The 20,443-nt window shown below is 46.9% G+C and overlaps 2 protein-coding genes across 4 annotated transcripts in view; one reads left to right on the top strand and one right to left on the bottom strand.

Annotated features, from left to right (window-relative positions):
* The window catches only part of RMND5A (required for meiotic nuclear division 5 homolog A), a 59,470-nt gene extending 53,810 nt beyond the window's left edge, over positions 1-5,660 (top strand). For both annotated transcript variants that reach the window (XM_027129116.1, XM_027129115.1), the window contains one exon: positions 1,192-5,660. In XM_027129116.1, coding sequence (XP_026984917.1) covers positions 1,192-1,263 — 72 coding nt within the window. In that variant the 3' untranslated portion in view covers positions 1,264-5,660. The remainder of the gene's footprint in view (positions 1-1,191) is intronic.
* Positions 5,661-14,102: 8,442 nt separating this feature from the next.
* Positions 14,103-19,979, bottom strand: CD8A (CD8 subunit alpha). 2 transcript variants are annotated; one of them, XM_027129109.1, is made up of 6 exons: positions 19,519-19,979; positions 19,065-19,430; positions 18,380-18,490; positions 18,086-18,193; positions 16,760-16,790; positions 14,103-14,592 (listed from the first exon to the last, which is right to left on the bottom strand). In XM_027129109.1, exons 1-6 carry the CDS (start codon positions 19,565-19,567, stop codon positions 14,541-14,543), a joined length of 717 nt encoding a protein of 238 aa, XP_026984910.1. In that variant the 5' UTR covers positions 19,568-19,979; the 3' UTR covers positions 14,103-14,540. The 2 variants fall into 2 exon arrangements, with proteins under 2 accessions (XP_026984910.1, XP_026984909.1); XM_027129108.1 differs by having other exon boundaries at positions 18,086-18,196; positions 19,519-19,973.
* Positions 19,980-20,443: the final 464 nt, after the last annotated feature.

The raw sequence follows: 20,443 nt of genomic DNA, 5'->3' as shown, positions 1-20,443 counted from the left end.
AAGTAACAAGGATAAATAAATGTAGCTAGAATTTAGAAAGAAATAGATTTCTTAACTACTTATTTAGTTTAGTGGGTGGTATCTTTTCTCAGTCTTTACTAGTCTTTGTTCGTGAATTTATTGATTAGATTTATAACCGTGATCTTTAACTCTTAACTTTTTGGGTGGGTGGTACATTGTCATCCCAGCCCTTCCCCTCCCTTTTACACAAATGGTAGCATACTGTACGCTGTTCTGAACTTTGCTTTTTTTCACTTAGTGATACATCTTGGAGATTTTTTTATGGTGTAGAAAGAGCCCTCGTTCTTTTTTAAAGCTGTAGATTATTCTGTCATATGGAAATGTGATGATTTATTTAACCAGCTCCCTGATGATGAACATTTAACTTTTGTTACTATAAAGTGAATTACCGTATCTATATGTGATTTATAAATTTGTAGAATTGTAATTCAACAGGTATATACATTTATAATTTCTATACATAATGAACCCAAACTTAAAAATACAGTCTCAAAACCCTATTTCTAGCTAAGGCAGCTCGAAAATTTCTCATTGGAGTTCATTTCAGACCCATTATGGTGAAGTCTTTCTTTTAAGAGAAGGCCCTGGAGCAGTTCATGTTCTTCCCAGAAACCCTGGGAGTGCAGGTAGGTGGTGACTTGAAGCCAGAGCTTGGTCGTGGTTCAGACCATGCTGGTTTCACGTGCCACTGCAGGGTATTGTGTGCCACGCCAGGGCACGTAGGCGGCTCTGGGTAGGCTGCATGCCTTGTAGGCTTAGCAGCTGGCATCAGGTTTGCTGCATGTGAGTGGATTGTGACACCAGTACCTCTGAAAGTCATTTTGAGATAGGTATAAGCTAAACCTTGGAGAAGAAAAATTGGATTTACTTCTGAAACCCCGAAAGCAATTTTCAGAACAGTTGTCTTTGTTTTCAAAATAGTTTTCACTGATTTCCACTGAAGAAGAGCCTTGGAGTTTAGCGTCTGGCTTGGATGGTGTTTCTTTGTGACCCTTCAAAGCTTGGCTGTTACATTAAGGGAAAGCACAGTTAATCCTCAAAGCAAAAAACAGACGTGTGTGTGTGTGTGTGTGTGTGTGTGTAATTGTTAAAGACTCTATAACTAGATAAAAATTGAACGCTCAGTGCTGATCCTGTTCCTTGATTTAATGTTTTCTTTCTTGTCTTTAGATTAAAATGTCCATATTGTCCAATGGAACAAAGTCCAGGGGATGCCAAACAGATATTTTTCTGAAGAAATAACTTTAGTTTGCAATTTGTAAGTGAAACTGAATCGAGAGAACGTTCCATTTAATGCAGCTAACCAAGGACTCCCATGTTTATATAAGCTAATGCTCCGGAAACTTTGCCAACATTTTAGTGTGTACACACTGAGGGGAGTGCTCCAGATGAATATTATCATAGGGCTTTATTATATTCTTGGTCTTCATTTCTGATCAAGTAAATACACCAGCAGTTGTCATTCAATGCAGGTTTTTGTACTTAATTATATGGTGATTTTTTTACTTTTTAAGAGCAGAAACAGAAATTTACCTTCCTGCCATGTGTTTAATATCTCTCCTGCTTTTACTTTTGTCATTCTCCTGATAACTGTAAGCCTTGAGAATGTTTGTGAAAAAGTTTTATTTCCTGTTATGTGTACATGATTAAATGAAAATTCTTCAGAAAAAGTTTGAAAAACTGAATTGTGGTTATGAAACTAATTTGCAGGGGTCTTTTTGCTTAAGGAAGAGAGCCGTGATAGATTCCAAATTTGCTTTTTGATGTTTTCCTCTGCTCCAGCTCTCACCAAGTAGTCAGCAGACCCGCATCTGAGGTCTGCTTGTAGCCCCAGCAGGCTGCCTGTTATAAAATTCCATCACCAATTTATTAGCAGGTTGGTGTGAGCAGTCTTCCACTAGAACAGAGTGGAAGCAGTACTATTGTTTCTTTGCTTTTATTGCCAAGAGGTGCTTGTTTTAAAAGAGTGTTCAATAAAACAAAACTGTGGCGTTAGAAGTGTTCTTAAGTTGATATTTGCTCTCTTGGTCTTGGTAGCCCTCTTCTGTCAAATCTGCTTTCAGGACTTGGCTGTTTATATTGCGTTTGTATATCATTGCAGGCACAGTGTTGCGTGTATGTATATATATATATATGTGTGTGTGTATATATATATGTGCACCAGCATCAAACATTGTGTATCTGGAGGGGAAGAAGCATGTTCCGGTCCTAAAATGCAGTTACCAGACTCATCACTTTCAACCCTTAAACTTAGAAGCTAACAGATTTTCTGTAGTGCAGAATATGTTCATTGCTGTTTTTCTATTTGAATAGTATACTGTTCAATGCCTCTCTTCTGCAAAGCATATCATCTCACTGACTGTGAATCTGTATATTATTCTCATGGATACAGATAATGATCTTTTCTCTTGTGAGGTATCTTCATTTAATGCACTGTCCAGAAATAGCCATGCGTAAGAGTCTTTCTCTGGATGCTGAACTACGTGGAAAAGACTTCTGTGGACATAATTCTGACTTAAACCCATGAAGTTACTTCATTTTGAGAAGGACGTCATATGGAAATCACCAAATACTTTGCAACTCTGTGTCGTCTGACATGGAACCGAATACCAATAGAGGAAAACTTTCATGAGAAAATGAAGAAAGAAGAAAACACAGAAGCAAAGAGAAACGTGACGCTTCACATTTTAAACTGCAGATTGACTTCGTTTGCGGGGGAGGGAGATCCCAGATTTGGTGCTAAGTTAATTGGAAACGGGCAGCATTTGCTGTAGTGTATCCTAGCCTGGCTGGTATATCCTGAAATGTTCACCTGAGGGAACGGGGATTTGTTTGTAAAGGAAAGGGGTACTGCTTGATTGCTGTGTGTGATCAGGCTGATGGCAGGAGGTACTGTGTGCTGGGGGGCTTAGCCAGGGATCGATTGGCCTGTCGAGCCGCTCGCTGTGCCCAGCCTCCGGCTCAGCCTCATGGCTTTCCTGTTAGCACCCTCTGTCCACTAACACAGTGAAGGAAGGGAGCAGAGAGAAGCTCCCTGGACTCCAGGAGAAGGTAGAGAACTCCAGGCGACACTCTGGCCGAGGATGTAAAATTGCTTTATTATGTATTTTTTCCTTTGAATGAAACCCAGAGTGTCTTTTTTTTTTTTTTTTTTTTTTTTTACCTTTTTCTCACTAGGCCAGATGTAGTTTTAGTTTTAGTTACAACTTACTCTCACCTTTCCACCTCAAATACCTGCACGACATTTAGGCTTTACATAAGGTTGGGATAATACAGACATTGCTCCAGAGGCTGGTGGTAAATGTCTATTGGCGGCCAGACACTTCACACAGCTGGCCCAGGCCAGTTTCAAGGAGAAAATCAGGAGAGAGCTCTGCTTTGTCCCTCTCCCCGTGTTGGAAATCCTGTTGACAGTTTTCTGTGCAGCTCATGAAACTTTAGAAAGAATATGCTTTAATGGAAGCATTGGATTTTACAGCTTCCTGTGCGAGGTCCTTGTGGTCCCACTGGGCAGGGTTAGGGCCAAAAATTTGAAACTCTATTGATCTGACAATTTAACGTGCAAATGATGTCTTCTAACCTTCTTTAATTAAATGCATGGACTTCAAATTCACTGGTGACTAAATGTGAAGGAGAGAGGTGGATTTGAAGAGGCCAGACCTTAACCAAAGATGCTGAAATACAACGTGCTGTCCTTTCTGCTCTAGAAACACCTTCACCAATGGTGTCAGGACCATGTCATTACTGAGGCCGTCAGTCAGCAGTGCGGGAGGATGCGCTTCGTCGCTCTCTGCTTCCTCCTGCAAAAGGTCGTGAAAAAGAGCCAAGGTTTTTACAGTCAGACTAGTTACGTCCATTGAAAACAGAATTTCAGAGTGGTTTCTTAAATTTCTTTAGGAAACCATTTCCATTTACCAGTCATGGACAGAGGCCATGGGACTATGCTAAACCAGTAAAACCTTATCAGATTCTTAGATTCTGATTTAGAGCATCTGTGCTTTCAAGTACCATCTGAAGTGCAGTGGCTAAGGTTGTCTTTTGATCTTTTCTTCTCCTTTGTGTGATCATCACAAATGCCATTTCTGTTGCTTTAGTGGTGATTATAAGATACTTCTAATACATAAATGAACGGGTATTGGTGCCTCTTGATTTTTAAAATTTTGAAGAAAAGAGCCACCTCATATTCATAGGGTGTGTGAGTATTTTGTGGGTGAATGAGCCTTTGATTGAAACTAAGGAGATTATGAAGTAAATCTTTTGTTTTGACTTTTGTGTAGCAGCTGATGTATACAGAGACACTAAACCCCACGCCACATTTTGTGGGGGAATGAGGATCCTTTTTTCTCTCCAGGTAGTCCCACAGGTTATGCAGTTTAAGTTCAGTATATTTTACGCTGTGAGTTATTTTCCACCTCGGTGGTTTCAGCCTTTGGGACAGTAGATACTGCAAAAACCAGGAACTTTGGTTTATCTGCACAAGACAAGCTGCTGGTAGACATTAGCCCTCTGGTTTTCCAGCTCAACCTCTGATTAAGTGGATTGACAGTCAGGCTGGCCAGTCTACTTAGTCAGCTGACTCAGGTTATTTTCAGGGAAGGCATGGAGGCATGTTTGGTTAATTTCATCACTAGGATGTGTAAGGTGAAGACACAAACCAAATACCTTTAATTACTTAACTCTTCGTACATTGTCTTTGGTAACACCAGAATGCTCTGGTCTTGGGGGGATGTTAGCAAGGAACACAACAGAAGGTTCGGTGCTTCATAAGCCCGTCCAGCTGTGGCAGGTTTTATGTGGCACGGTGGTGTTTACCATAAGCAGGTACAAACTTCATGAACTGTTCTTAACGATAATTGAATAGATACCAAAAATGGAATGACAAATGTATTTTAATAGCAGATGAGGCAATTAGTTTTAGGGCGAGTTTTTCCGCTGTTGATTCTACTTCAAGACGTAGGGAGAGAAAACAGTTGCGTTTTCAAGACGTTTCCCTCTACAGTTTGATACTGTAGTGAGCATATGCTTCACTTACTTCCAAAGAGGCAGAAGCAGCTGGAACTGGCTTATAGCACATGCTTTGTTTCACGTTATGGGTGATGACCTACACTCTTCTTTTAATGTTCTCCAGCAAGGCAGATGTGGGGCTCACGAGGACTTAGTGCCTGATCTTTTCTTTGGGGAAGGGGTGGGAGTGAATGTATCGGGGATGGGAGGGAAGCTAAGAGAAGAAAATGGGAGCGTGAATGAGTGTGCATGTGTCTGAAATTCACCATTACCCCCACCTGTGTCTAGCAAGGAACAGGTATTTAATGTATTTTGCTCCTGACTGCAGTGTGCATGTATTTTTTTGCCCTCCTCCATGTTTTCTAGACTTATACTAAAAGGATTCATCAAATCATCTTGTTCAGATGGCTCAGGATTGTATTTCTTTTGCTTACCCTGTGCTCTTGGGTTCTATAGTATTTCTATAATTATGTAACAATAGTGTTGCACTGTAATCTATCATATAGAGCTATATGTATGGAAAATTTTGATCAGTTTTTTTAAGAAATGTATCCTGTTTGCAAAGGCACAATAAAGTTGCATCTTATAGACTATAGGCAATAAAGCTAACAATAAACCTTATTTAACACAAACCATATTCACATTCTCTGTTCATTTGATCTTGAGAAAAGTCTAGCATATCCAGTAGTTTCAGGGATATCATTTTAACTTAAAAGGTTCTGATATATTTAATTTATAAATTTCAGACTGATATAATAGAGTTTTGGAAAACTATAAGAAATGCTTTGTTAATGTGTGTATTCCTATGTAAAACACATGGCTTCTCCTGTGTATATTTTTAAAAATTAAAAAGAAATGCACCTTTGAAAAGTGTTTTGTGGAACCAGTCTGTATAAATGTGACAGGTGCCAGAGGTAGGAGGGAGGGAGTATGGAGGTAAGAGAACATCGCTGTCTGTATTTGCTGAGGGTCTGCACGTAAAGAATTTGAGCAGATATCTTTGTCACCATCTCATCCTGTTTCTGGGCCACCGGCAGTGTGAGAAGAGGAGGCGGCTGGGCACTGTCCCCAGTTTCTAAGGGGGGAATCGGGTTAATGTTTACAGGTTCCTGCCCCTCATACTCATCCTGTGGTTGCCTGGGACCCTCTGACCGAGTGAATAGCGTGTGACCGGGAAGAGGGGCCCGGAAACAGCTCTGCCCAGGCTGCTGGTGGAGTGGGGCGTGAACACCCAGCTTTGCCGAGGAGGAACAGAGGACGAATGGTCTCGTCATCACCGTGACACACTAAGGTGGTAGAGACCAAGATCTATTTGTGCTGCTTCTGTGTATTTTCTCAGAGAGAGAGACTCATCAGAACTATATATTTAATGCTTATGTGTGGTGCGCGCTGATATTTTTTATTATTTGGTTAATGCTCGTCAAAACAATTGATTTCATGACGCTCTAATGGGTCGGGATCCACTGTTTAAAAAAGCCTTGCATTGGGAATTCCCTGGCGGTCCAGTGGTAAGGATTCTGCGCTTTCAAGCCTGAGGGCCAAGAAGCCGCGAGGTCCGGCATGAATGGATGCGTGCGTGCATGGATGGATGGATAGGTGGATGGGTGGTTAGGCAAGCCAGCCAGCCTTGCATTAAGGGACGATAGTGTAATGATCCATTCACAAAGCTTCACTGAAATCTCCTGTCAATATGTATGATAGAAAGTAGTTTTTCTTTTTCCAAAAACCTTTTCCTTGCAGCGGGGTGTTACGCTCCCGTGAGCCTTCCACGCTAGCAAATGTAATAATTCTGAACATTAGAAGCACTGCCTAAGCAAGGGCTCACGTGTGTCAGGGAATTTTGTACCTCCTTAGCCATGCTTCCTTCCAGCTTAGAAAAGTGCAAAGTGCTTCAAGCTAAATACTGGCTTGTGCGATAGAATCCATTAGTAACTTAAGCAGTTGTGTGCCTGTTAAATGCAGAAAGTATTTAACATATCATGGAATGACATCTTCAGTCATTCAACATGGAATTTGTTTTTTAAGCGCCAGGCACTGGGAGGAAGCAAGTTCCTGGGCCTCCAGGAGCTTATGGACTGCTGGTACGTGCAGAAAAGTAGAAAAGTACAAAGACCCTGTAGTGAGGTTAATTCCCACCAGTGACCTAGCTACTGGAGGATGATGGGAGAGAAGAGAAAGGAGAGATGTAATGATTTATGTGTGTGTTGGGGGGGGGGGGTTGGCTGCACCCCGCAGCTTGCGGGAATCTTAGTTCCCTAACCAGGGATCGAACCCGCGCCCTCGGCAGTGAAAGCGTGAAGTCCTAACCACTGGACCGCCAGGAAATTTCCTGATTTGTGTGTCTTTAAGGTCCACTCTGGCCACAGTGGTCTGAAAGGTGGTTGGGGAGAGGAGGAGTTTAGACCCTGGGAGGCCAGTACAGTAGGTAATGAAGCTGAGAGTGAGTTTCTCTTCAGCACTCTAGGTTCCGGGAGGAGAGTGGTGAACAAGACAGACTTGGTCTCTACTCTCAGCGAGGGTGATCTGAGAGAAGTGTGATGAAAATGCAGCAAGGTGATGCTTTTGTCACACACAGTGCTCCAAAATCTTTTGTAATATATAGAGGCATTGAAGCGTTCTTGTCTCTCAAAGCAATGGGACTCCTTGCTCTGGTATTCTAGAAGATATTCCCACTTCTTTCTATTGTCCCCAGTTTCTAGGTGAGTTTCTAACTTCTCCACACTCTGCTTACTTATACTGGTCCCCTACACTATGGGGGTTGTGTAATGATATGCCAGTCTCCCGTTGGGACTGGTCTTTTTTTTTTTTTTTTTTTTTTTTTGCGGTACGCGGGCCTCTCACTGTCGTAGCCTCTCCCGTTGCAGAGCACAGGCTCCGGACGCGCAGGCTCAGCGGCCATGGCTCACGGGCCCAGCCGCTCCGCGGCATGTGGGATCTTCCCGGACCGGGGCACGAACCCGTGTCCCCTGCATCGGCAGGCGGACTCTCAACCACTGCGCCACCAGGGAAGCCCGGGACTGGTCTTTTTACTCCGTTTGAAGACTGCATTCAGCCACAGAGCAAGTGCTGCCCTTCAAATGACGGTCTTTGGTGTCCTTTCCCCTCTGAAGCAAAGATGTACCTTAAAAGGAAACACGTTATTTGTTAGCGTTCAAGACTGTTTCGGGAGCTTTCCCCTTTTGATCAGGTTAGAAATGCATTTTAGGTTTCCTTTCATTCAACACAAGACTATTGCTTTTAGTTATTTTAGATTAGGGAGCTAGTCAGCCCTACAGAGGAATTTCACAGGAAATTATTACATTGTCGTGAAAGCTTTGACAGGTGGTTCTGGAAATCTGGGCTGAGGGTCCGTGTCTGTGCTACTGTGTATCATTTAGCACCATGTGTGCTGCAGGCAGTCTGGGGTATGTGTGGTGACGTCACGCTATCAGGGGACCCAGGCTCCTGTCATTCTGCTCCACAGCCTTGACGTGTGGCCTCAGTTTCACCTCTGATCATATCTGTGTTCCAGGCAGGAAGGAGGAGGAGAGGAGTGGGGAAAGAACAGGCTTCCAGCTGAGTTAGCCCCTTGAAGTCTTTCCTGGAAGCTCTACGCAGTGACTGACTAGCCACGTTTGGCTGCAAGGAAGTATGGGAAATGTAGTCTTTGAGCCTGGCACATCGCCACCTGTAATAAAATGAAAGTTCTGTTGGTAAGGAAGAAGGGGAGAATGGTTGTTAGGAAGGCAACCTGCAGTCTCTGCCACCCTTAACCATGTATTTCAGCCAGGAAACAGGTGAAATTTGAGTCACAGAATGGAATTAAGTCATCAGCACCAGTAGTCAATGCTTTCACCTGCCCTGAGATACTGGACAAATGAGGAGTTAGCTATCAGTGCTTTTCACTGACAGTACGTCTCCTTGAGCTGCATTTCTTGGCCCCTGGTGGTATTCAGAAGCAGCAACCTCGCCCTAACTTCCGACAGAACCCCTGTTCTACTCTTGTTCTAGAACATTCTTCCCATTTGTTGAATTTCAGAGCAGGTGGTGACCTTTGTTTTCTACCTTGGGCTGCGTAGGTAAAAAAAAGTACATTTGGTTTTGAGATGCTTTTAGACTTTTAGAGAATTTTTAAGCGCTCTACAGGCAGACCTTGTTTTATTGCACTTCAGTTTATTGTGCTTCACAGAGACAGTGTTTTTTACAAATTGAAGGTTTGTGACAGCTCTGCGTTGAGCAAATCTACTGGTGCTGTTTTTCCAACAACATTTGCTTACTTCATGTCTCTGTCACACTTTGGTAACGCTAGCAATATTTCAAACTTTTTCACTATTTTATGTGTTACGGTGGTCTGTGATCAGTAATCTATGATGTTACTGCTACGACTTGCTGAAGGCTCAGATGATGGTTAATACTTTTTAGCAATAAAGTTTTACAATTAAGGTATGTGCATTTGTTTAGACATAAAGCTACTGTACACTTAACAGACTACAGTATAGTATAAACGTAACTTTTATATGCACTGGGAAACCAGAAAATTCGAGTGATTTACTTTATTGTGATACTTGCTTTGTTGCAGTGGTCTAGAACCGAACCCATAACATTTCTGAGGTTTGCCTGTATTTGCCTAATTTTAAAATTAAAAACAGACTGTAAAATATTCAATCTAGCAAAGCAGTTAAGAGTTTGGGCTATGGGATTAGACCTGAGTTCAAATCCCGATCCCACCAGATTCTAGTTGTAGACTCTTGGGCAAGTGGTAGAAGCTTCCTATCTATGCCTTAGTTTACTCACCTGTAAAGTAGAATAAAAGTTCCTACCTCATGGCTTTGATGAGGCCTTAAATGAGATACCTGGCCCACGGTGAGTGCTGAGTAACCGGTAGCTATCATTTCGTTAAGTCAATGAAACATAAGACTGATGACATATGCGGGTCACAGCCAGCTCAGAGAGAGAAGAAAAGGGGAATTTGTAACTGGCGTGCGAAGGTGAGATAGGCCTGCAGGGATGGGGCCTTCAGTAGATGCTGAGATGACCAACGGTCGGGCATATCCTTTTCCCACTCTGCTGGCCTCAGCCAACTGTTCTACTCTCCTGTGCAGTGGACAGGCACAGCCCCCACCAGCACAGGGAGGGTGGTGGCACTCAGGATGCCAGGCTGAAGGGAGCTTCACATCACACCGTGCAGAGGCCACGTCCATCTGGGACTGAGCTCTTGTGAGATTTGCATGAAGGGCTGTCTTCCGCACACAGGGGTGGAGATCCTTGGGTGTACTAGCCCGTGGATCCATCAGGAATGACTATTGTGTACCCCTTTTTGCAATAGAAATTGGAAGAATCAGACACGAGTGGCTGCATTCAGAGTGTAATTGGTACAACAGTAGTTTTGAGAAATTCAGTACAAGTTCATTTTTTCAGTATACATTTGTTACTATGTTCCAGGACCTGTTCTAGGCACTTGGAAGATACATATAAACGTGTGTGTTCTTGCCAAGAACGTTTTGAGATAGGGACGATTGTTACCCTCATTTTACAAGTGGGGAAACTGAGGTATTGAGACGTTGTCATTTGCTGGAGAACACACAGTTAATAAGTGGCAGAGCCAGGAAGCTGCTTTCAGAGCCTCTACATGTAACCTAATCTCAGGTTATCATGGCCTCCTGCAGCTCCCTTTGGTGGAGAGGCGCTGCTCAAACCTGCTTTTCGGAGCAGGTTAAGAAGCGCCTGTCCCTACCTGTTGTAAAATCGTGTGCAGGAAGGATTTGTATACAGGCCCAGGGCAGAAGGGAGGGGCAGCTTCTTGCTGGTTAAAAAAAAAGAGAGAGCCTTTCCCTGAGCCACTTGTTGTTGAAGAGTCATGGGGGATTTCCAAGCGTATGATGGGCTCTCTTAAAAACAGTTTAAAAGCTGGAGAAAGAAACGATCAATTTCTCTGTTTTTTTCTTCCACAAATAGGATACATTTTGTTAAGAGAACGCATGTTTGTTTAATGAACCGCACTGAGGCTGGATTCTGGCCAGCTGATAAACAAGTGTACTGCCTAGTACAGAAGTCATTTCTCTAGTTCCTGTTTTTCAGGGTCCAAACATGTGCTGTGGGCATCTTTCACATAGGAGAACTTGTAAACCCAGAGCTTCAGGCTAGAGATTGGCAAGCAAAATACGACTGTTGGACCTGAGGCCTTCGGCTTTGAACTGCAGGTGTAGAACAAGCAGGCTGGATGTCTGTGGTCTCCGGAGAGCCCCGAGCCTAGAATCGCAGCCCACCCCTAGCATGCTTTAGGCCTCGTGGTCTACAGACTGGCATTCTATTTTCTTCCTGGTCTCGAGGGCCAACTCTAATGAATGCTTTTTCCTATGTTGATGTTTTTAATCTCCAAAATGTTGTTTACCATCTTATTTGTGGTAAGTGAAACCCTTTTGTAGGGTGTATGAAAAAAAAAATCAGTAAGTATTATATTTAACCCTCTCTGGAGCCTCCCTAGTATGGCTTCCCATACATCTGAGCTGCAGGTTGGAGCTCTTTTCCTGTCCCTTCGCCCTGGCTCAGATTCTCTGACATTGGTACGCAACGGCCATCCTCTCAAGTTAGTCACATGAGGACAGCCATCCTTACAAGTTTCTGCCGTGAGGAGAGGAGTGCCCTTTGTGGGATGCTTCTCTCCTCACCTCTTTCAGGGAACCCAGAGATGGCCCAGAGCCTGGCACCCGCTCCAAGCTGGGCCTCAGTCCCTGGGGTGCCCCCGCACAACCCTGGTCTGGTTAGCTTGATATGTTCAGGAGGAGGGGTCAAGAACCAGATTTTGTCTCAAAGGAACTTTCTCAGCTTTCATTTCTGCTTTCCCACACTCGGGATACTTTCTCTTCTAGAATTTTGTTCTCTGAAAGTAGACTGGGGCTTCCCTGGTGGTGCAGTGGTTGAGGGTCTGCCTGCCAATGCAGGGGACACGGGTTCGAGCCCTGGTCTGGGAAGATCCCACATGCCGCGGAGCAACTGGGCCCGTGAGCCACAACTGCTGAGCCCGCGCGTCTGGAGCCTGTGCTCTGCAACAAGAGAGGCCGCGGTAATGAGAGGCCCGCGCACTGCAATGAAGAGTGGCCCCCGCTTGCCACAACTAGAGAAAGCCCTCGCACAGAAACGAAGACCCAACACAGCCATAAATAAATAAATAAATAAATTTAAAAATCTTTAAAAAAACTGACATTTCATTACCCTTAATTCTGTCATAAAGTTCCATATTTAAAAAAAAAAGTAGACTGTTTTTAAAAGTTAAGGCTGTGGAAGGCAGTTTCTGGGGGGCAGGGAAAGTTCTGTTTCTGCCCTGGTGCTGGCTATGCGAGTGTTCATTTAATAACGACTTGGATCTGTATGCTTAACGACTTGTGCACTTTTCAGTATGTATATTTTACCTGAACAACAGAAATGAAGATTTTATGATTTATTATGAGAGGAATATCAGCTCTTCTGCTGCCAAGAAAGCACAAAAGGAAGGAAGATGATACAACAAGAGAGGAATCCACTTCAACTGATGTGAAAATGGAGGGGGGGGTCCAAGGTGAAAGTGGGCAGTGACCCAATAATTTTAGGTATTCCTCCTAAAGATGTGTGCAGCATTTTAGTAGCGTTTGTTATTATAGTAGTGGAAAATTGAAAACAATTAAATGTCAAGTCATAGTTAAGTGATGGCACAACCAAAAATGGAATGAGATTTTGCTATTATAAGTTTGCCATAAGACTCCCCTGGTGGTCCAGTGGTTAAGAATCCGCCTTCCAACGCAGGGGATGTGGGTTCGATCCCTGGTCGGAGAACTAACATCCCGCATGCCGTGGGGCAGCTAAGCCTGTGCACCACAACTACTGAACCCGCGCGCTCTAGAGCCCGCGTGCTGCAACTAGAGAGAAGCCCACACGCCGCAACGAAAGATCCTGCATGCCGCAACGAAGATCTCACGTGCCGCAACTAAGACCCGATGCAGCCAAGTAATAAAAAAAGAGTTTGCCATAAATGTTTGTTTATTAAAGCCACTTATAAATGCATAGTGCAATCCCATTTTTAAAAAGTATATATTTTATATATATGCATAGAAAATAATCAGGAAGAATGTACACCATAATATTAACAATGGATTATTCCTGAGGTAAAGAATTATGGGTGACTCTTATTACCTTATCTATTTAAGTCTTTTCTTCCAATGAGCATGCATTTCTTCTACAACACGGTAAGAGAGGAAATGCGTGTGTAGGGTTGCAGTTTGGGCTCTTAGCTTCCTCACCAGAGTCTGTCTGCTACGTTCCCACATCTGCTGGTCCAGGGGAGGCCAGGGCCTGTACCAGCTGCTGTCACCATTCTGCCTTTACAAACTATAAAAACTCACCGATGATCCCAGGAGCATGTTCAAATACAAAAGCTCAAGTTTAGAGAGAGCTGACTTCCATTCAGCTTTCCTGGTGCTCAAATCTTGTTTGCAAAGGGCAGCCTCTCCTCTTTCATGGGTCCTTCTGCAACGCGAGGGCTGGGAGAACCATCCTGCCTCCACTTTGGGATTTCACAGAGGTTTTCTTCTAGTTGTTCTTTTTCCAGGATTCAGTTCACCCCTTCCACTTTATTTGAGGAATTCCTGTCGTCTGTATTGTCTCACGCTTAATTATTAAAAGGTCTGATCCTGTTCAGCTACATCATAGAACTCTGTCAAGTTCTCTTGTCTTATTTCATTACCTCCTCGGGGCTCTGGGCGCAGTAATGGGTCTATCACAGGTGCTCAGAAAAATCACTTGTGGGCTTCCCTGGTGGCGCAGTGGTTGAGAGTCCGCCTGCCGATGCAGGGGACACGGGTTCGTGCCCCGGTCCGGGAAGATCCCACATGCTGCGGAGCGGCTGGGCCCGTGAGCCATGGCCTCTGAGCCTGCGCGTCCGGAGCCTGTGCTCCGCAACGGGAGAGGCCACAACAGTGAGAAGCCCGCGTACTGCAAAAAAAAAAAAAAAAAAAAAAAGGAAAAAAAAAATCACTTGTTCTCTTGAGGCTTGAGACACAGCTCCCCATTCTGAGACAGAGGCCTCCAGAAGAGAGACCTGGACTGTGTGGAGGTCGAGCCCTGAGCCCTGCTGGGACTCTGATACAGCGGCTGCCCATCTCCGGGCTTCAGCCTCCTCCTTTGTAAAATGGCTGGGGAAGAGGTTGGGGCTGAGTGGGTGCCGAGGCCCCCGCCAGCCCTCACAGCCTGGTTCCGAGAACACAGCTTGCGGTAGCTCTGGCCTACCTCCCCTTTACCCCAATATGGGAGCACAATGGTATTATAACCCTTGCGGTGTACCCTAGACATGGTAGAGTCTCGTTTTGTGTCAATCAAAGTAAACACGTAAAGAAAAAGTTAACTCTTCCCACCCCACCCCCAGGAAAACAATACTAATGAGAATGAATACATAGGGAAGGAAGGAAGGCTGGAGAAACCAAAAGGGAAGGACTCCTGCTCTCCCTGTCAGGAGAGTTCTCAGTTTGAAGTCTTGTAGTGGCTGTCACGCGGGGCCCGTCGCCACGTTAGGTGCATCTCTCTGAAGGGCTGGGCTTGCCTCCCTGTCTGACCACAGGCCTGGAAGAGAGGCAGGTGACCATCACTGCAGCAAGAGCCCCTGCAATGCGATGCAGCATCCACCCGTGTCTACCCACCCCTCACCAACCTCCTAGCCTTCATGGGGTCTGAGGACTTGTCCCTGCGGCACCAGCATGGCACCGGGTGAATGACCTCAGCAGCCTGCCAAGAGCTTTCCTTGTACCACCTTGTTTCATCCTCATGGCAACCTGAGGGGTAGCCACGGGGGATGAGAAGTTAGACAACGTGCCCAAGGTCACATAACTAGGAGGCGGTGGAGCCAGGATCTGAAGCCAGTTAGCCCAGCTTCTTAGAGACTTTGTCAAGGTCCCCACGGGGGTGAGAGAAGAAGGCTGGTAACCAAGCCATCATCTGACTTGATTCTCAGCCCTCAGGAGGATCACAGTGATAGGGGAGGATGTGAAAGAACCACTGTCGTCAACCAAGCAGAGCTGCTTTACCTGAAAGTCCCTTTGACAACCCAAATTTGATGCTGCACTAAAAATGTGTTAATTCAGTACTGGGCTGGCACCTTCTAAACGGGCTGATTCATCGTGAGTGTGATGTCTACACACACCATCCTCCCAAACCTCTGTGTTGAAGCTGAGCTGCCCTTGGTCATCACTGAGCTTTTTAACTCGTGTGTGAGTTCCTCATATTTTTATGCAGATTTTTAACCTGCATAGCTTTGTATTTCAGGGCAGAGTTTTATTCTCAGTGGCTCATTTCAAAATGAGAATTTTCAGAAAAGATAGAGATAAGGGACGATTCTCCTCCAAAAGCTCCCAACTGTACCCCGAATATTGAAGTTGCTAAAAATCCTTCTCTGCTTTTAAAGAGTCTTCATCCCCTTGGTATATCACCTCTAGTATATGCATTGGAAATTCATTCCATTTCCACTGTTAAAAATAATGATGTATAAGACAGTGAACTTGGGTTCCTGCAGAGAAATATCAAGGAGTGTGAAATGCGAACCCCAGGTATAAAACTTGAAACATTTTCGCCTACCGAAAGGAACTGTTGAATATAGTTGGTTATCGTTAACGCCCTCTGCCTCGGACCCCAGCCACAGAGAGGAGCCTGGGCTTTGAATAGCAGTTGCAGCTCTGCTACTTGCTAGCAGTATGGCCTGGGACAAGTCACTAAACGTCCTAAGGCTCAGTCTCCTCGTCTGTAAAATGGTGGTCACAGTAACTATTTTAAAGGTTGTTATGAAACTTGAAACTTTTTATATATATATATAAAGTGTACCAGTGATATATGGCACTGGTACACTTTAGGCTTTCGTCGAATGGTTGTTATTATTCAATATTATTGATAATTGGAGTGTAAGCATAACTCTGCCACCTTGGGTAGGTTTCCTGATCTCTGAGCCAGTGATCTGTGAGATGGCACTGCGGTGTTTCCCCCGTGGGGTTGCTGTGAGCATGAGGCAGACCCTGGGTATAAGTCCCGCCACAGAGCTGGGCTAGAGTGGGCGCTTGCTAGATGTTAGCGCAGCGCTGCGTGGCCGAAGCTCGAAGGAGGGAGGAGACTGAGGCCTCTCTTCCAGACACTGTTTTTCGTTTTTGTTTTTTCCTAATCACTTCAGAACGATCATGGGCTGGAACTGGATGAGGGAGTCGGACCGCCAGATAGCTAATTGCCCCTAACCCCTGGTCCTCCTTTCTTCCCACTGCAGTCCTTGGCAGCAAATCGAGGCCCCGAATTGCCACAGGGAAATTAGGAACTGAGGCCGTTCTTTATTTGGTTCAGGTGATAAAATTGGCTGTCTCTCAAAAAAGGCTAGGCCAAGCCAACAGGAAAAAATAAGTTTTCTTAAGAAAAATACAAGACCCAGCTGGAATCATCCAGATAAATTGACCTCAGGTCTTTGGAGGAGCTAGGATTAATCGGGGGAATCCTTCAGATGGGCGTTTTGATACTAGACCAAATAAGACAGACATTTCCTGAAGTCATACTTCCCTCCCGCTAAGCCCGACCCGGGCCTCCATTTTCTCCCCAGTGTCAGGCTTCTGCCGCTCTTTGTTCAGGCTCTATGCTGACTCCCTGGCCCCCAGGACTCCACTGCCATGGGAAAGGTTCCCACCATCTGCTGCTTGGGAAGCCAGGACCTGTGTCCAGGGCTGCCTGGGGTTAGCAGGCCCAGAGGTTATAAGAGACTCACCTGGGACATTTGCAGACGCGTCTTCGGTTCCCTGGATAAGGAAAAAGAAGGGTTAAAGCGTCTGCCCCATCACGACGAATAGTTCCCAAATATGGTTTCTCCTTCACTTTTCCTATTTATTTAGGATTATAACTTTTTTTTTCTAGTGTGGCTATGACTATTTTATGTAAAGCAAACAATAACTACATCGACATTATAAAAAAGGACATAGACTCGTAAAATGACATTAGTGCATAATGATGATTGACACTGTGAAGATTAATTTATACTATAAAGAAATAAACTGTAAAGCAAGCATGTATAATATTTATATTTTATGGTTTTAATAGTTATTATTAAAATTTTTAAAAATTGTAGTCGGTTTACAATATTGTGTTAGTTTCAGCTGTACGGCAAAGTGATTCAGTTATACAAATAATACGTATATATTTTTTCAGATTCTTTTCCATTATAGGTTATTACAAAATATTGAACATAGTTCCCTCTGCTATACAGTAAGTAAGATTATAACTCTTGAGAGTCCAGGTGAGGGCTTCTTTCCTATCCCTCTTTGTATCAATTTAAAAAACATTACATATATACACTACCAAATGTAAGATAGATAGCTAGTGGGAAGCAGCTGCATAGCTCAGGGAGCTCAGCTCGGTGCTTTGTGACCACCTAGAGGGGTGGGATAGGGAGGGTGGGAGGGAGACGCAAGAGGGAGGAGATATGGGGATATACGTATATGTATAGCTGATTCACTTTGTTATACAGCAGAAACTAACACACCATTGTAAAGCAATTATACTCCAATAAAGATGTTAAATAAAAAACATTGCAAATACAGATGTGGGTGAACGTGGGTTAGTACAATCACCTGCGTGGGATCCAAGACGGGGTGGGGGGCTCGCAAGCAGGGGGACCAAGGATAAACCACTGCCTGTTGTGGTTCTGAACCAGCCCTACCGGGCACAAGTCCCAGGGCCACAGAGCCCCCCCCGCCCCACCGCGCCCCACCCCCCCACTGCCCCCTGTCCCAGGCGTTTGTAATAAGCCCAGACCTGTGCGCTTGCTACAGGCTTTGCCCATGGAACATCCCACCCCTGCTGCTGCCGCTCCGGGGCACTGTCTTCCTAAAAACCTCCCGGAGAGTGGAAAGAGCAGCGCGAGGGGGTCTTCCCGCTTTCTCTCTCCAGGAAAGACAAAGGCTGCGCCTGGCCCTGCGGAGCAGCTCGGAATCCCAGGAATTGCAACCCCGACTCCCGGCAAGGGCTGCCTAGAGCGAAGCCGCGCAAAGGGCGGGAGTCGGGCTGACTTTCCCCGCCGCGATTCCCTAGGACTTACGACGGTGGCAGATGACCGTGATGACCAATAACAGGAGAAGGATGGTGCAGGTCCCGGCCAGGGGCGCCCAGATGTAGATATCGCAGGAGAAATCCAGCCCCCTTGTGTCTACTGACGACACAGAAGACGCCGACATTTAGGAGCGGGCCCGGGATCCCTCACCCCACCCAGCCAGCCGGGGCACTTCCTTCTCCCGGCTCCGTCTCTCGGTTTCCCCACCACTCGGGCTGCCTTCGGCTCCACCTTCAGGATCAGGGCTGCCCCTGGCGAGGGCTCTCTCCGCGTCCGCCTCACCTGCGCTGCCCGCCGAGGGCCGGCACACCTCTGGGCGCGGAGACACAGTCTGCAACGCTTTGGTGGGCGCCCGCGTGGCTGGTGGCGTCGCCGGCGTCGTGGTGGGCTTAGCTGCGGGAACAACAGAGAGTGGTTAGGGGCCGGGATGGAGCTGTGCACGCGAACCCTCCCCACCGCTCCGCGCGCCTTGGCCAAGTGGGCGCCTCCTCCCGATTTTCCGCTGGAGGAGCCGTAGACCGCCGCCCTCGCGGAGCTCTGCGCTCAGGGCAGGGGAGATGGGGTGGGACCTCCTGGTCCGCGAACCGTACCCGGCGCCTCGGACGTGAATGCAGGGCCCGTTCCCCTCCGCCCGGCCTCTCTCCAGGGCCCCACCGGAAACCTCGTGGGCTTGGAGGTGATACCCGCATTTTAATGACCAGCAAAGGGAGGCTCAGAGAATTTAAGTACAACTTGCCCAGGATCACACAAGCCCGGAACTCAAGCCCAGATCAACCGGACCTAAAAAGCCATCTTCAGTTCCTATCCAGTCGCACTCTAGCCCTAGCCTCAGTTTCCTCATCTGTGAAATGGGAACAGTATCTAAGTAGCCCCGAGGGGCGCTAAGAGGCTCGAAGCGTGTGAAAAATGGATTCAGACTGAGCCCCAAACCCCACACCGAGGGGTGCCACGCTCCTGGCGCCCGGACCTGGCAAGAAGACAGGCACGAAATTGCTGAAGTACATAACCGAGTTGCTCATGAACGAGCAAAAATAGTAGCCTTGGTCCTCCTCGTGGAAGCGGTGCAGAGTGAGGTGGAAGTTGGCGCCCTCGGCCTTGGTGCCGGAGATGTAACTGGTGTCCAGCCCCTCGGCCGGCTTGGACCGCGTGCTGGAGAGATACATTAGGAAGATGGGTCTGGAGGCGTCCCCGGGCTTCTGGTAGAGCCAGGAGCAGCTCGACGTCATGCTGGACTGCAGCACCTCGCAGTGCAGCTTCACCTTCTCGCCCAGGCGAGCCTGCACCTGCACCGGCGACATCCGGAACGAGAATGACTCGAGGACCGTGGCGGCATCTGCGGGGCACACGTAGTGAGGCTGAGCCGGGAGCCCCGCGCCCCCCGCCAGCCCCGGCCCCGTCTTCCCCAGGGGTCGCCAACTCACGGAGCAGCAGGCCCAGCGGCAGGAGCAGGGCGGTCACCGGCGAGGCCATGGCGCGCTCCCCGCGGCGCCGCTCCGCTAGCGGCTCGAAGCTGCGGAGGAGCGCAGGAGCCAGTGGGACGCCGACCGGGGAAGTTGCGCCCTTCGGCCGGCCGCGGAGCCGATTTCGCGTTCGGAGGATGTGATGTCACGTGAAGCCCCGCGGAGGAGAGAGTCGCCCTCCTTTTCGCGGTTGTCACCTTCCAGCCCAGAGAGGGGGCTGGGGGCCGTGAATGGGGGCCGTCGAGGCAGCCTTGACGGGAAGCTGGGAATGGTTGAGAACCACGGGTTTGAGGACAAGGAAAGGGGCTTGGAAGTGGCCCTTGGAATGGTTCTCCTGTGGGTGTGACAGCGGCGGAGGATAGAGATGAGAGATTTCAAGAAGGGAGGGTGAGTGAGCAGGAAGGAGAGAGAAGTGTCCACTTCCTTTGCCCTCACTTAAAGTGGCCCTAGCACCGGCACCTTGAGGCTTTGGGGCCGTAAAATGGGCCCTGAGGGCTGAAGAGGAGTTCGTGACTGGCCCACTCCTCCAGAACTCCAAGGGGCAGCAGCCACTCAAGCCTTGTGTGACCTCTGCTGACCATACCCTTCAGGCTTTCCCCAGCAGCTGAACCTGGCCACACAGCCTCATTCCTTCCGGCGTCCACTCAGCAGCCTCCACATCAGCCCCTCTCCTGGCCAGTCCCCCAGGCACCCTGCTGTGAGCATTTTTCTCCGAAAGGCGATCCGATGGTGTCACTCCCGCAAACTTCCATGACCTGCAGGACTGCGTGGCAGCTCAGCCCTGGCTTGGCTCCTAGCCTTTGGGTGCTGGCTCCTCCCAAGCCTCTGCTCTGGTCTTTCCCATCCACCTACCACTGCATTCCCACAGGACTTGAGATTGTCTGAA

The sequence above is a fragment of the Aethalodelphis obliquidens genome, unplaced genomic scaffold, assembly GCF_003676395.1.
Source record: "Aethalodelphis obliquidens isolate GAN/ISIS:26980383/991018 unplaced genomic scaffold, ASM367639v1 scaffold35, whole genome shotgun sequence".
Taxonomy (NCBI): domain Eukaryota; kingdom Metazoa; phylum Chordata; class Mammalia; order Artiodactyla; family Delphinidae; genus Aethalodelphis; species Aethalodelphis obliquidens.
Note: the sequence above shows the minus strand (reverse complement) of the source record. Positions and strands in the feature narration are given on the sequence as shown.